Source organism: Lepidochelys kempii, chromosome 7, assembly GCF_965140285.1.
Source record: "Lepidochelys kempii isolate rLepKem1 chromosome 7, rLepKem1.hap1, whole genome shotgun sequence".
In the NCBI taxonomy this organism is placed as follows: Eukaryota; Metazoa; Chordata; order Testudines; family Cheloniidae; genus Lepidochelys; species Lepidochelys kempii.
In genome coordinates, this window is record NC_136386.1 from 32,902,494 (window position 1) to 32,917,032 (window position 14,539).

The 14,539-nt window shown below is 55.8% G+C and overlaps 1 protein-coding gene across 25 annotated transcripts in view; it reads right to left on the reverse strand.

The window, feature by feature from the left end:
• NRXN2 (neurexin 2) overlaps nt 1-14,539 on the reverse strand; it is a 274,833-nt gene that overhangs the window by 60,731 nt on the left and 199,563 nt on the right. For all 25 annotated transcript variants that reach the window (XM_073351968.2, XM_073351963.2, XM_073351962.2 and 22 more), the window contains one exon: nt 11,518-11,699. In XM_073351968.2, the coding sequence (XP_073208069.1) occupies nt 11,518-11,699 (182 nt within the window). The remainder of the gene's footprint in view (nt 1-11,517; nt 11,700-14,539) is intronic.

Below are 14,539 nucleotides of genomic sequence, written 5' to 3' on the forward strand. Positions count from 1 at the left end.
AACCAAGGCATGGAGAAGGAAGGGACCAGTCCCTCCCCACCAGGTGACAGCAGGAAAGCTGGGGACAGAACCCAGGAGTCCTGACTCCCTATTTAATTTAACCCCCTAGACCCCACAGCCCATTGCCCTTCTTGGAGTCCCAGTTGATGTATTCAGAGGCAGGGATTGGGATTTTGCGCCATGAACTGGATGGGGCTGGGGGGACCTTACTCCCTGATCCCCAGGCTCCTTCCAACTTGAATATGTAATATACCCCTCCTGTCCCTCCCCCACAGTACTATCTTCCCCCTCTTTCCCATCCCTGCCACCTAGCCCCCTTCTCCCATGCCTGTATGAACATGCCCCACCAAAAAACACTGCTGTGCCCAGTCTCATTCCATAGAGATGGATTCTCCTGAATCAGTGTCACCCATGGAGCCTGGAGCCCAAGTCATCAGCTGGGCTGGACTACTAGTTGTGGGGAGGGGAAATAGTGGCATAGGGAGCACTGGCCCACCCAGAGCCTGGCACATGGGCACTAATGGCCTGAGTGCACAAAAGGGAGACGGGACATCTGGGTTCTATCCCCAGCTCTAAGAGGGGCATGGGGGACTAAGTGGTTACAGCAGGGGGGGCTAATTGGAGTCAGGACTGCAGGGTCCTATCCCCGGCTACCCCTACCTCCATTTCCACCCCACTATGTATTCCCTCTCTAGCTCCATCCCCGCACACCCCATTTTCTCCTGCTGTGGCTCTGAGGCGGGGGAATGAAACCCCTCACCTCTTCCTTGAAGGTGGCCTCTGTTTAAAATCCCATACGGGATTTATGACACATGGTAGCAGTGTTTCCCACAATGACTTTATTATGTAGGATTGGGAGTAAAAAAAAAAAAAGAAGAGACAAAACCCCCTGACATTTCCCGTGAAGAATTGCTCCACTTAGTAAATTAATTTTGACTCAAATAATTATTTGCCTGTGCAAAACCCCCAGCTATTCATCGCCCTGCCATATAATGAAGTAATTGTAGCATTAGAAATTAATAACTTACAACCAGCTGACAGTCTCTCTATTGTTGCAGGGAACAGGTAGGGGGAAAGCAGAGCTGGGGTTTGAAATCTTCACTCTCTGCCTTTGTTCCAGGAGTGAGCAGTTTTGATACTTCAATCCAGATCCCTTTTGTCACAGTATTCGTGTCTTTCCACACTGGTTCGTGGCTTTCTTCCCCCGCCATCCTGGTGGCTTCTCAAGAACCCAGGAGTCCTGACTCCCAAGTCCCTCCTCCAACCACGATGAGAGCTCCCCAGTTCCAGCGCTAGGAATAGAACCCAGGTATCCTGAGCCCCAGCTTTGCAGCTTATCCACTAGACCCCACTGCTTCTAACCAGAGCCATTTTATTCAATGTATACTCCTTTGGTCACAGCTGCATGCAAGGGGTCCTGAGCCCAGCCTGAGGGCAGAGGACCAGCCAATAACATCCCACCCCTGGGGGTGGAGCAGGGATAGGAATGAGGCAGGCAGGCCTTGAAAACCGGTTCCACAGCAGGTGATGAAGTGCCCACCTGCACCACCGACAATCTCAACACCCTTCCACTCCTGCAATTTACTGCTAAGCTTCCCAGGGTCACAATGTCCATCATCTTCTGCAGCACAAAGGGGCAGAATGAAGGGGGGTGTGGGGCCTGCTGGGAGCCACGGTGATGGGCGCAGGGAGCTGATGGGGTTCACAGAGTTATGGGAATGCAAGAGCTTGTGCTAAATGTTGCACTTCATTAGGAAAGTGATGGAGTTATCATCCACCCCAAGTGCCAAGGGGCTCTTTGGTGCTGAAATGCAGCCGCCTCTGGGGTGGGGCACAGGGGCTGTTTGTACAAGGATCTGTCACCCAGTGCTGAGATGCAGCTGCCTCTGGGGTCAGACACAGGGGCTGCTTATACAGGGATCCCTCACCCAGTGCTGAGATGCAGGGCATGAAGTGGGTATAATACCAGGGTCAGCACTGACTCTGAGGGCCCCCTTGCCCCAAGCCTTGCTCCCTGCAGCCCCCTGGGATCTCTCTGGCCAGAGAGTTTCATAGATAGTAAGGTCAGAAGGGACCATTATGTTCATCTAGTCCGACCTCCTGCACAAAGCAGGCCACTGAATTTCACCCACCCACTCCCGCGAAAAACCTCTCACCTATGTCTGAGCTATTGAAGTCCTCAAATCGTGGTTTAAAGACTTCAAGAAGCAGAGAATCCTGCAGCAAGTGACCCGTGCCCCATGCTACAGAGGAAGGCGAAAAACCTCCAGGGCCTCTTCCAATCTGCCCTGGAGGAAAATTCCTTCCTGACCCCAAATATGGCATTCAGCTAAATCCTGAGCATATGGGCAAGATTCACCAGCCAGATACTACAGAAAATTCTTTCCTGGGTAACTCAGATCCCACCCCATCTAACATCCCATCACAGGCCATTAGGCCTATTTACCATGAATATTTAATTACCAAAACCATGCTATCCCATCATACCATCTCCTCCATAAACTGATCGAGTTTAATCTTAAAGCCAGATAGATCTTTTGCCCCCACTGCTTCCCTTGGAAGACTATTCCAAAACTTCAGTCCTCTGATGGTTAGAAACCTTCGTCTAATTTCAAGTTTAAACTTCCCAATGACCAGTTTATATCCATTTGTTCTTGTGTCCACATTGGTACTGAGCTTAAATAATTCCTCTCCCTCTCCGGTATTTATCCCTCGGATATATTTAGAGAGAGCAATCATATCTCCCCTCAGCCTTCTTTTAGTTAGGCTAAACAAGCCAAGCTTCTTGAGTCTCCTTTCATAAGACAAGTTTTCCATTCCTCGGATCATCCTAGTAGCCCTTCTCTGTACCTGTTCCAGTTTGAATTCATCCTTCTTAAACACGGGAGACCAGAACTGCACACAGTATTCCAGGTGAGGTCTCACCAGTGCCTTGTATAACGGTACTAAAACCTCCTTATCTCTACTGGAAATACCTCACCTGATGCATCCCAAGACCGCATTAGCTTTTTTCACAGCCATATCACATTGGCGGCTCATAGTCATCCTATGATCAACCAATATTCCAAGGTCCTTTTCCTCCTCCGTTACTTCTAATTGATGCGTACCCAGCTTATAACTAAAATTCTTGTTATTAATCCCTAAATGCATAACCTTACACTTCTCACTATTAAATTTCATCCTATTACTATTACTCCAGTTTACAAGGTCATCCAGATCCTCCTGTATGATATCCCGGTCTCTCTCTAAATTGGCAATACCTCCCAGTTTTGTATCATCTGCAAACTTTATTAGCACACTCCCACTTTTTGTGCCAAGGTCAGTAATAAAAAGATTAAATAAGATTGGTCCCAAAACCGATCCTTGAGGAACTCCACTGGTAACCTCCCTCCAGCCTGACAGTTCACCTTTCAGTAGGACGCGTTGTAGCCTCCCCTTTAACCAATACCTTATCCACCTTTCAATTTTCATATTGGTCCCCATCTTTTCCAATTTAACTAATAATTCCCCATGTGGCACGGTATCAAATGCCTTACTGAAATCTAGGTAAATTAGATCCACTGCATTTCCTTTGTCTAAAAAAAATCTGTTACTTTCTCAAAGAAGGAAATCAGGTTGGTTTGGCACGATCTACCTTTTGTAAAACCATGTTGTATTTTGTCCCATTTACCATTGACTTCAATGTCCTTAACTACCTTCTCCTTCAAAATTTTTTCCAAGACCTTGCTTACTACAGATGTCAAACTAACAGGCCTATAGTTACCCGGATCACTTTTTTTCCCTTTCTTAAAAATAGGAACTATGTTAGCAATTCTCCAATCATACCGTCCAATCCCTGAGTTTACAGATTCATTAAAAATTCTTGCTAATGGGCTTACAATTTCACGTGCCAATTCCTTTAATATTCCATGCCCAGCGTGGGGATGAGCTGCCCCCACCTGGTAAAGTTAGTGGCCCTGGGGTTCTCCAGAGCTGGCCCCTGGCGCTGGGGGGAAGGGGGCGGGCTGGGAGATATTCATGTATTAACAGGCCCAAGCCAGGCCCTGAGTCCTGTTTGCTAGAGCAGGGGTGGGCCAACTTTTTGGCCCGAGGGCCACATCGGCATTATGAAACTCTATGGAGGGCCAGGTAGGGAAGGCTGTGCCTCCCCAAAATGGCCTGGCCCTGCCCCCTATCCGCCCCCTCCCACTTCCCGCCCCCTGACTGTCCCCCTCAGAACCCCTGACCCCCCCTGCCTCTTGTCCCCTGACCGCCCCCTCCCGGGACTCCCTGCCCCTAACCCCACCGCCCCTTCTCCCTGTCCCCTGACTGCCCCAACCCCTATCTACATCCCCGACCCCTGACAGGCCCCCAGGGCTCCCACGCCTGTCCAACCCACCCTTTTCCCCGTCCCCTGACTGCCCCCCGGAACCCCCTGCCCCTTATCCAACCCGCACCCGTAGCCCGCCCCCTTACCATGCCGCTCAGAGCGGCAGGAGTTTGCAGCCCCACCGCCTGGCCGGAGCAAGTCACGCTACCTGCTGGTGGCGTGTTGAGGCTGCGGGGGAGGGGGAACAGTGGGGGAGGGGCCAGGGGCTAGCCTCCCTGGCCAGGAGCCCAGGGGCCGGGCAGGACGGTCCCGCGAGCCGGATGTGGCCCATGGGGCATAGTTTGCCTATCTCTGTGCTAGAGAGAAATTGACAGCGAAGTGACCCCCTCCCCCGCACATCGATCCCGCCCCAGCACTTCACTGCAAGGCCATTATGGGGGGGAAAGGGGAAGCGTGGAAGTTGATGCAGAAGGAGGGGGAGGAGGAGCGGGAGCTGTTGATCTCTGCACCACATAGTGCCCGTCCTCCCCCCACCTGTGCTCCCCTGCCCAGGGTCTGATGTGGTAACTGGAGCTGTGAGAGATACAGCATTCTAGGGGGTGTCTGGAGGAATGGGGGAACAGTACAACACAGCACAGCTCACCACCACGCACAGCTGTGCTTCCCCACCTTGCACAGCCCTACAGGTGCCCCCCTGGCTCCTATCACCCCCCCATGCACAACCCTACAGGTGCCCCCCTGGCTCCTATCACCCCCCCTGCCCACGCACAGCCCTACGGGCGCCCCCCTGGCTCCTATCACCCCTCCCCCCACAGCACTACAGGTGCCCCCTCGCTCCTCTTGACCCCCCCTCGCACAGCCCTACAGGCACCTTCTGGCTACTCTCGCCTCCCTCCCCCCAGCCCTACAGACGCTCCCCCCCAGCTTCTATCCCCCCACCCCCTGCACAGCTCTACAGGATCTGCTTCCCTCGGACTCCCACCAGTGCCCTCCACACACAGCCCTGTGCACTCAACTCCCACCTCATGTGTCCCAGCCCTGCATGCTCACGCCCCCGCCCCGCCCAGCTCTGCACATTCCCCCCCACCCGACTCTCCCCTCCCCCGCACGCACAGCCATGGACACGTTATGGGACCCCAGTTTCAGACAGGAAACCTTGGTGCTACCAAAATGCTGCTAATACTGGGGTCCCAGTATGGTGTGCCCATTAGCAGCTGGGGACCCTGGGTCTCCTGTTGCTACCACACACACTCTAGCGGGCAGGCCACAGCTGAGAAGGGGGAGCCGCCCTGTTAAATGCTACCGTAATGCTACTAACAAAGCACATGCCATAATGGAGCCTCTAGGTCAGCAGGCAATCTATGGCACGTGTGCTGATTTCCAGTGGCACTCACACTGCCCGGGTCCTGGCCACCGGTCTGGGGGGGTTGGCATTTCAATTTAATTTTATATGAAGCTTCTTAAACATTTTTAAAACCTTATTTACTTTACATACAACAACAGTTTAGTTATATATTAAAGACTTATAGAAAGAGACCTTCTAAAAACGTTAAAATGTATTCCTGGCACGTGAAACCTTCAATTAGAGTGAATAAATGAAGATTCGGCACACCACTTCCGAAAGGTTGCCGACCCCTGGCCTAGGTGCTACTGTAGTGCTGTGAATAAAGTTCACACCATAATGTGGCGTCTAGGCACAACCGTAATGCTACTAATAAAGCACATACCACAATGGGTCTCTCATGCTATTAATAAAGCAGATGCCGTAACAGGGCCCAAATTTCGGTCAGCGAGGCTCCATGTGCAGAGACTGAGGAGCATGGCCCTAACGGCGAGGGGCTGGGCTCCGCCCTGGTGGGAGAGGCGTTGCTGGCATCACTCCGGCAGCGGAGGCGGAGGGCTGCCGCCAAACGGAAGCCTAAGGGGTATAATTAAGCATGGAAGGCTGACGAGTGGGCGCAATCAGGGCTCCGGCTGCACCGGCATGCTCGGCATAATGCAGAGACAGCTCTAATCACCACGATCATGGAGCGCCAGGAGCCAGCTCCTGACCTCGCCCAGCTACAGGGACCCACAGAGATACAGCCACTGGCAGGGGGAGAAGGCAATGGGTTTGTTCCCCTCTAGGGGACACCAGCTCTGATCCAGCCCCAGCGTGGAAGGACTGGGACCAGGGACCTTTCCCTTCCAGGAGACACTGACTCAGTATGAGCTGCAGGAGATAGTATGGGAATGAGTTTCATTGTTGATTGGGGCCCCTTTGTGAGATGAGTTTGCCAGGTCTCAGACCAGCTCCTACCAGGACTCCAGCCCCCACCACACAGAATTCCAAGGCAAACATCTGCTTGGTCGACAGCCTCCGTCAGCAGCTGAATGGACCTCAGAGGTCAAGTCTCCCTCTGCTCCCTCCCGGTGGGGGGGGGGGCGCTGCGTGCTGGGGTAATGTCACCTGCCACTGCCCTCCACCCTGGCACACAGAAACAAGGCTGAGAAAGTTTGTGTGAATGAAATCCACAGGGCATTTACACACATACATTCAGAGACAGACCTCCCACAGCTATATGCACAGTTTACACACACAGCTACACACATGCACAGACCTGTACACACACATTTTTATACAATCTATCGGATTGTTATACACACAGCAAACTACACCCCACTTGTGTATTATGCACATGCAGCCCCACATCCAGAAGTGCACACCAAACCTACTGTATTATGCACATGTGCACACCAGCTACCATGACCCTCTAGGCCCTAGACCAGCCCCACAGCTGGTCTCCAGTGACCCCTACTGTCTGGGTGAGGCAAAGTGCGCCTGCCTCCCGGCCCAACCCAGCATCAGGCTATGGGGGCTGGAGAGAAGCCAGGACCCTTGTGCCAAGGTGGTGAGGCTGTGCAATGCCACTGGGGTGGTAGGGTGGAAGAGATCCATGAACCCAGCCCGCAGTACTGGGGCAGGGAGGGGGCTGTGGAGATGGGTTCAGGATCAGGGCCTGTTGGCTTTTCTGCAGCATTACTAGGAGGACCTAGTGCTCATTTCACCCATCTTCTTCCACATGCCCCACCCCTCCTCCATCAATCCCCACCCTCCCGAACTCCTCCACCATCGATCTACCCATCCCTCCCCCATACTCTCACCCCATTCTGTCCATTCCCCTCCAGCCCTCTATCCACTCCTTCTATCCATTCATCATTCCCGCAGGCCCCTGCCTCTCCCCCATTCCCAGAGCAAGCGACACAGCAGGACTCTCCAATCAAAGACCTCAGATTCCCCTGCTGCAGCTGAAAATGTGAAACTGGTTCATCGGGAGATTTTCTCATTAATTAAAAAGTGACTCCAGGCTTTTTGCAGATACTTTTCTCTTCATTAAGGATTCCGGCTCAATTGCGGGGCACTGAGAAGGACAGGGCCCAGCAGCCCGGGTGCACAGGTGCATGGGCATGCATCTGAGTGTGGAAGCGCACTAGTGGGCATGCTTGCTAGCACACAGTCCTGTATATGCCTTGTGTCCAGGTGTGACAAGGGCACACACAACCCTGGTGCAAAGGTGTGCACGGAGACATCCAGATGCCTTGCCCCACTGGCATGCACACATTCTTGTGCTCAGGGCTGCTCGCACAGCTGGGGTCACAGGCTGACACATGTAAAGCACAACTGTGTGTGGAGGGGTGTGTTTGGGCTGGTGTATCTAGGAAGGTAGGTGTGGGTGCCCCCATGCAGCCCCCCCATCCTCTGCAGATCCTGGAAGCCCGCTCAGGTGTAAGGGCAGCATGAGGGGGGCAGCTGTGCAAATGACATCCCCATCAGCCCGATCACTGACCTGCCTTCACACCCCCCTACATGACGCCCGGGGCCTGCAGACTACTGGCACGTGCAGCGCCCGCTCAGAATGCTGTACCCCTCGCCACCTCTGAGCTAAGGAGCCAGCTGGGCTGAGACGCTAACTCATCTCGTGGCTAAGCAGGATTGGGTCAGGCTAGTAACAGGGTACACCCCGCACCCGCCCACTAGAGTGCAGCAGGGAGCAGGGTGAACTAGGCTGGGGCACCTGGGGCCTGGAGGGCATGACTCCCATGAGCCAGCCAAGCTCCCGGCCCAGGGATGGGAGCAGATGCCCCCTAGTGGGGAATAGTCCCATGTTCACTCCCCACCACCCTGAGCCAGCCAGGCAGACACCTCGGAGCCAGAGTGAAGCCAGCGCCCCCTGGAAGGGAAGGGCCCATCTCTGTCCATCCATCCTCCTGCAGGCCAGTGCAGCTAATGTGAGCAGCCAGGTGGGCTGGGAGAGGAGCAGGGCGGGGCTCCTGCTCAGCGCACAGTGGCAGGGGGACTGCGGTACAGGAGATGGGGCCAGGGCTAACCCATTGTGAGTTGGAGGGGACCGAAGATGAGACGCTAACATGCTCCCTCGCCAGCCTGGGCGGCTGGATGCCAGGCAGTTGGGTGGTGCCCCTCCCCCCAGCCTGGCTTGATCCAGCTGCACCTGCCCAGCTCATGTTCCCAACCACGTGACAGATCATAGAATCATAGAATATCAAGGTTGGAAGGGACCTCAGGAGGTCATCTAGTCCAACCCCCTGCTTGAAGCAGGACCAATCCCCAATTTTTGACCCAGATCCCTAAATGGCCCCCCCTCAAGGATTGAACTCACAACCCTGGGTTTAGCAGGCCAATGCTCAAACCACTGAGCTATTGTCCAGGTCAGGGGAGCAAGGGCACAGCCCCTGAGGGAGACAGCGCCAAGGTCAGGCGTGAAGCATGAGGGAGCAGCTCCTCAATGGGCCTTTCATCTCCAGGGGGCGCTGGTCCTGATAAAACCCCAGGGCCTGCTCTAAACATCTGACCCCTCCCAGAGCTGGGGCTAGAAGCCAGGTGTCCTGACTCACAGCCTCCCCCAACCCACTAGACCCCACTCCTCTCCCAGAGCTGGGGCTAGAGCCCAGGTGTCCTGGCTCCCTCCTTCCATCAGCAGTGCCATGTGCCTGGTTGCAGGGAGCTCTCCAGGATCCGTGTGAGATGAGACAGGCAGCTCCGTGCCACCAGGTTAGCTGTCGGCCCATGTTAGCCTGGCGGGGTTGTGACGAGGAGGCTGACGGGAGGAGAGTGTGCTGGAGCCCCCGCAGGGGCCAAGCAGTCGTTCCTGACACGCTGGGCACTCCCTCAGCCAGCATGGCTGCTCCCCACTGCCACACAGCATTAGCTGACATGCCCAGGCCCAACACATGCCATGGGGCAATCGCAGAGACAAGGGTGCCCTTGTTACAGTGCCAACACTGACAACCAGGTCCCCACTCCTTCCCCTACCAGGCAGCTGCAGTCAGCAGAGGAAGGAACAGGTGTCCTGTGCCCCCGTAACCACTAGACCCCGCCCCCCTCCCAGAGCTGGGGATAGAACCCAGGTGTTCTGCGGCTCGGACGGTCTCTCACTGGGAATCTGTGCAGAGCCCAGCACAATGGGGCTGCTCCTTCAGTCAGGGCCTGTTGCCGCTACTGTAAACACACCTAGCAATGCGCAGCCTCTGGCACAGACAACCCCATGACCCCGAACCAGCCTGCCCTGCCTTGGGGCTAATCGGAACCGCTGCCCCCTAGAGGGGAAAGGCCCAGGCCCCTGTCCCTAATACGTGCAGTCTATCCCCATAGCAGTCCCTTTTGACACACACAGATGTTGGTAGAGAATCATCTCCCGCCCAGCATCCCAGATTTTAGTAAGTACCGAGCGCCTTCTTCCACCCACAGCTGTTAACACATAAATATTAACAAGAATGAAAGCGACCGATGAGCTGCCTGCAGCCTACATGACACACACCATTGGTAATGGGAGACAGCTGCCCCGGGGCAGCGTAAACAACTGGCTGCAAGTCTGGCCTCTCCCTGAAGGGGGTGCTGCAGAGAGCAGGGCAGAAACACTGGCTGTGAGGGGAGCTCCTGCTTACCCCAGAGCGGTGTGCATGCATGCAGGGGCGTGTGTTCGGCTGCAGAGCACATGGGGGGAGCAGTGGTACAGAATGAGGTGTGTGTGCTGCTGCTCAGCATCTGTCCTGAAACAAACTCATCTGTTGATGGTGCAATACACAGATTGGGTCAACAGAGGGCGCTATGTATTTCATCAAATACATGGAATTGGGCTTCCTGGGCCCATTCCGCCCAGTATACATGCCCCCTCCAGATCAGACCCCTGGGCCCATCCAGCCCAGTACCCCCCAGTCCCTGCTGCCCCAGATCAGACCCCTGGGCCCATCCAGCCCGGTATTGTCCTTACCCCCCATTCTCAGGATTACACTCATGGGCCTATCTCCCTCCCCATGCTCCCCTCTAGACCACACTCTCCCACGAGCAACACAGCCTTGGCCAGAGGCGTGGGGGATCTGGGGACGGTGCCAAGGGGAGGGCTCCAGCCCCTGAGTGCTGCCCTGGGGACAGCTGTCCACACAGAAGCAGCATGGAACTCCCAGCAATCCCCGCCTCCAGCGGAGACTTCGCTTTGCCACCCTGATGTGTCAGAGGCGCCCGATGCCAGGGTGAAGGACGGCCCAGATGGCACATCGTTGCACTAGCACCAGCCGCCTTGGGCCCTGCCCCTGGCAGCGATCGTCAGGGCATTGGCATGAGCGTAAGGAAGTCAAATGGGGGCACTGGGAGCCCAGCCATGAGCAGGGGATGGGGGGCGACTGCCCCAGCCTGATGCAGACAAGGCCCCAGACAGGCACTGGCAGAGCCAAGCAGGTGCCTGATGCTTCGGGCACAACGTGCACCCAGGCAGCTGCACAGAGGGGCCGTGCGCAGCAAGGGATGCAGCCATATTCGGAGCCAGTGTTACGCTTTGGGGGGGGGGGGAGCTGAACCCCCCACCCTGCCAGACCTCTCCCACAGGACCCCCAACTCCAACATTCTCCTCCAGAGACAGCACAAACTGCCCCCCCACCCAACTTGCTATCAGAGTCTGGGCTGGGTCCGAGCCTCTGGGAACAAAGGTTTCGGGGTTGGGTTGAGCTGAGTTTGACCATTTGGGGGGCAAACTTTGGGGATCCAGCTGGCTCCGAGTCGGGGGTCAGACTGCAGCCCTGGGGAGTTAAAGGAGGGGCTCAGTCCAAGCTGTTGGGGAAAGGACTAGGGTCAGGGTTTTGGGGGGATGGGTTCCAGTTACAGGGTGCAGAGCTACCTGCCACCGCAGACCCCCCCAAGTGCAGGTTCTCCTTACTATGTGCAGCTGCAGATAGTCCCCCAGCCCAGAGGCGCTGTCCACCCGCACCAGGATGGCATTCTTCTGGTGTGTGCTGAAGCCCACGGCCAGCCGGTCCGCTCGTGTGCTGGGCCGGTCGTTGGGCGGCCAGGTGTAGGTGATAAGCGCCCCGCCCTTCCCAAAGATGTACGTGGTGCCAGCTGGGGGTGGGAGGGGGAGAGAAAGACAAGGTTAGTGAGAGGGGATCCTAGAAAACAACTCAGACAAGGCTACTCAGTGGAACCCAGGAGTCCTGACTCTCAACCCTCCCCTACTCTAACCCACCAGGCCCTGCCCCACTCCCCTCCCAGAGCTGGGGATAGAACCCAGGAGTCCTGACTCCCAACCCTCTCCCACTCTGACCCACCAGGCCCCGCCCCACTCTCCTCTGAAAGCTGGGGATAGACCCCAGGAACAGCTGAAGATATGGCTAATGCACTTCAACCATGCCCTTCCACCCTGCAATTTCAGTCCAGGACTCCCTCTCCCGCCCCCACAGCTCTGCCACAGCTGCTCTGCCCAGAGCAGCAGCCATGTCTCCTTCACTCAAAGAGTAATCAGCCCAAAGAGCGCCCACCCGCCAACTCAGCCTAAACACAGAAAGTGGCTGTTAGTAAGAGAGGATTGCTGGGTCTCAGCTCAGCCCAGCCCCAAGGTACCCTCGATATAAATCCTCCCCCAGCAGGGAAGTCAGGGGTCAAACAGGCCTCCCATTCCTCTCTGCCTCCCCTGAGCAAGACGGGAGACACAGCATGGACACCCCAGAGCCTGAGCCTGCCCCCATAGACAGCTGGCACAGCACCAGCCAGCCAGCTTGGGCCTAGTCAACTTGGACGCCACCCAGCACCAACACCCCTCTCCACCTCAGAGCCAGTGCAAACAGCCTCAACTCCAGCCCCCCTCAGCCACTGCTTACATGCTATTAACCAAAGTTGGTTTGTGGGTGGGATTTAACTGGTGCCACTTAGCAATTGACAAACACCGCAAGCACTCATGATAGTGGAAGGCAGCTGGCATGCGTGTGTCCATCCCTGGCCCAGCTTGGAAGATGGGCCGGGCTGAAATTCCCTCCAAGTGGCTGTGAAAAATATTTTGCAAAATACAAACCCCAGCTCAGGTGCAATTAGTAGCATGTACCACAGAGCGGCTGGGAGCACTGGCCATGCCCTGCCATACTAGAGGGCCAGGAGTCCAGAGGCTGCTAGAGACGTGGTGTTCTCATCCTGTACCGCACTAGTGCCTTTCCCTGCAAAGAGGCCCAGAGCACCATGCGACACTCACCCTGTACACATCGATGGCCCTTTGCTCGCTGCCTTGAGGGGAGCCCTGGGGCTGCTAAAAGAGGGATCCCTTGCCCTGAGCTGAGAACACCTCCTAGGTTAGGGCAGTGTCTGTTTAACAGCACACAACAATGCTGCATTAGTCTGGGACACGAAGTGCAGGAGAATCCTGAATCCAGTGGGAAGTATTGAGGAGGGATGATGTTATCCTCGGTGGGGTTTGATCTGGGGTTTGCCAGAAGCTGGGAGTGAGCGAAAGGGAATGGATCAGTCAATGATTTCCTGTTCCGTCCATCCCCTCTGGGGCACCTGATTTTTCTGCACACGCAACCAGACAAATGCAAACACACAAACACACCTGTACACATACAGATGCAAACACAGAATCACAGGCTAATGCAAACATCCACACCCACAAAGGCACCAATGCACACATGCACAAATGGCACACATGCTCCCCAACACAAACACAACTCCCCCCATACATTCTAATGCAAAATCACAACTGCACACATACTCACCAATGCAATACACCCACACACTGATTCCAATGCAAACACACTCGCACAACACACACCAATGCCAGGACACACACACACAATTGCTCCCCATCCTCCAATTGCCCCGAGAGCCGTATTGGCACTGTCAGACCCCCATCTCTCAGCAGCAAGTTCCCAGACACCTTCCCCCCCACTAATCTCACTGACGGGAATCGACTCTGACATGAAATCGGCAGCGTTTCCTGCACTACCTCCTAAAAGCTCCTCCAGCTCTCGCCACAATAACCTGGCCCCCTGCACCGCCCCATTTGCTGCCCCCTGCACAGCTGTTCCTGTGCCCAGTGATCAGGGCCCATCCATCAAGTCCAGCATTGACAGCAGATTCGTGGTGGAGCGTTCTGCTGGGCCTGCAAAGGAACATGGCTAGGTGCATGGGGGGTGTCACCAGCAGTGCTGAGGCAAGATTCTGGAGAGGACAATCGCAGACAGGGGGAGTCAGGACTCCTGGGTTCTTTGCTTTGAGAGGGGAGGGATCCTGACAGTCCCTAATCACCAGACCCCACTTCCTTCCCAGAGCTGGGGAGAGAACCCAGGAGTCCTGACTCCCAGCCCCCCTGCTCTAACCCACCAGATCCCATGCTCTTCCAGAGCCAGGACTAGAACCCAGGAGTCCTGGCTCCCGTCCCTGCTCAACTCCCCTCCCAGACGTGGGCTAGAACCAAGGACTCTGGACTCCCTGCCTACCCTCCAATCAGGATATCGCACTGGTTCCCACCCCTCTGCCATTTCTGCTGCCATGTCTGTGGCGCCTCAGGCTCACCAGTCATAGCCCCCACAAGCCCCCTCTAACTGCGAGGCAGAGAGAGATCAGCTGGGAATCGGGGTCAGGGTGAGAAACTGTGGGGCTGAGCTGTCTGACGGCTCCACGGCCCTCCCAGAGCCAAGCCTGGCCACCTACCCCCAGTGCCCTCCAGCACAGCTCCACTGACTGCTGCCCATGGTGGACAGAGCCCTCTGCCCCATGGGGCCTCTTGGCACCCCTCTGGGCTGGGCCTGTGCTGCACTGGCTTGTGGTACATACACAATGGCAGTGACCCAGAGGTGGGATTGTGAAGGGAGGGAAGTAAGGTTAGGAGCTGCACGAGATTATACCACCCACCAACTCCAGCACTAGTGGCACAAGATATGCCACGTGGTGCTCAGTGCTGAGATGCAGCCACC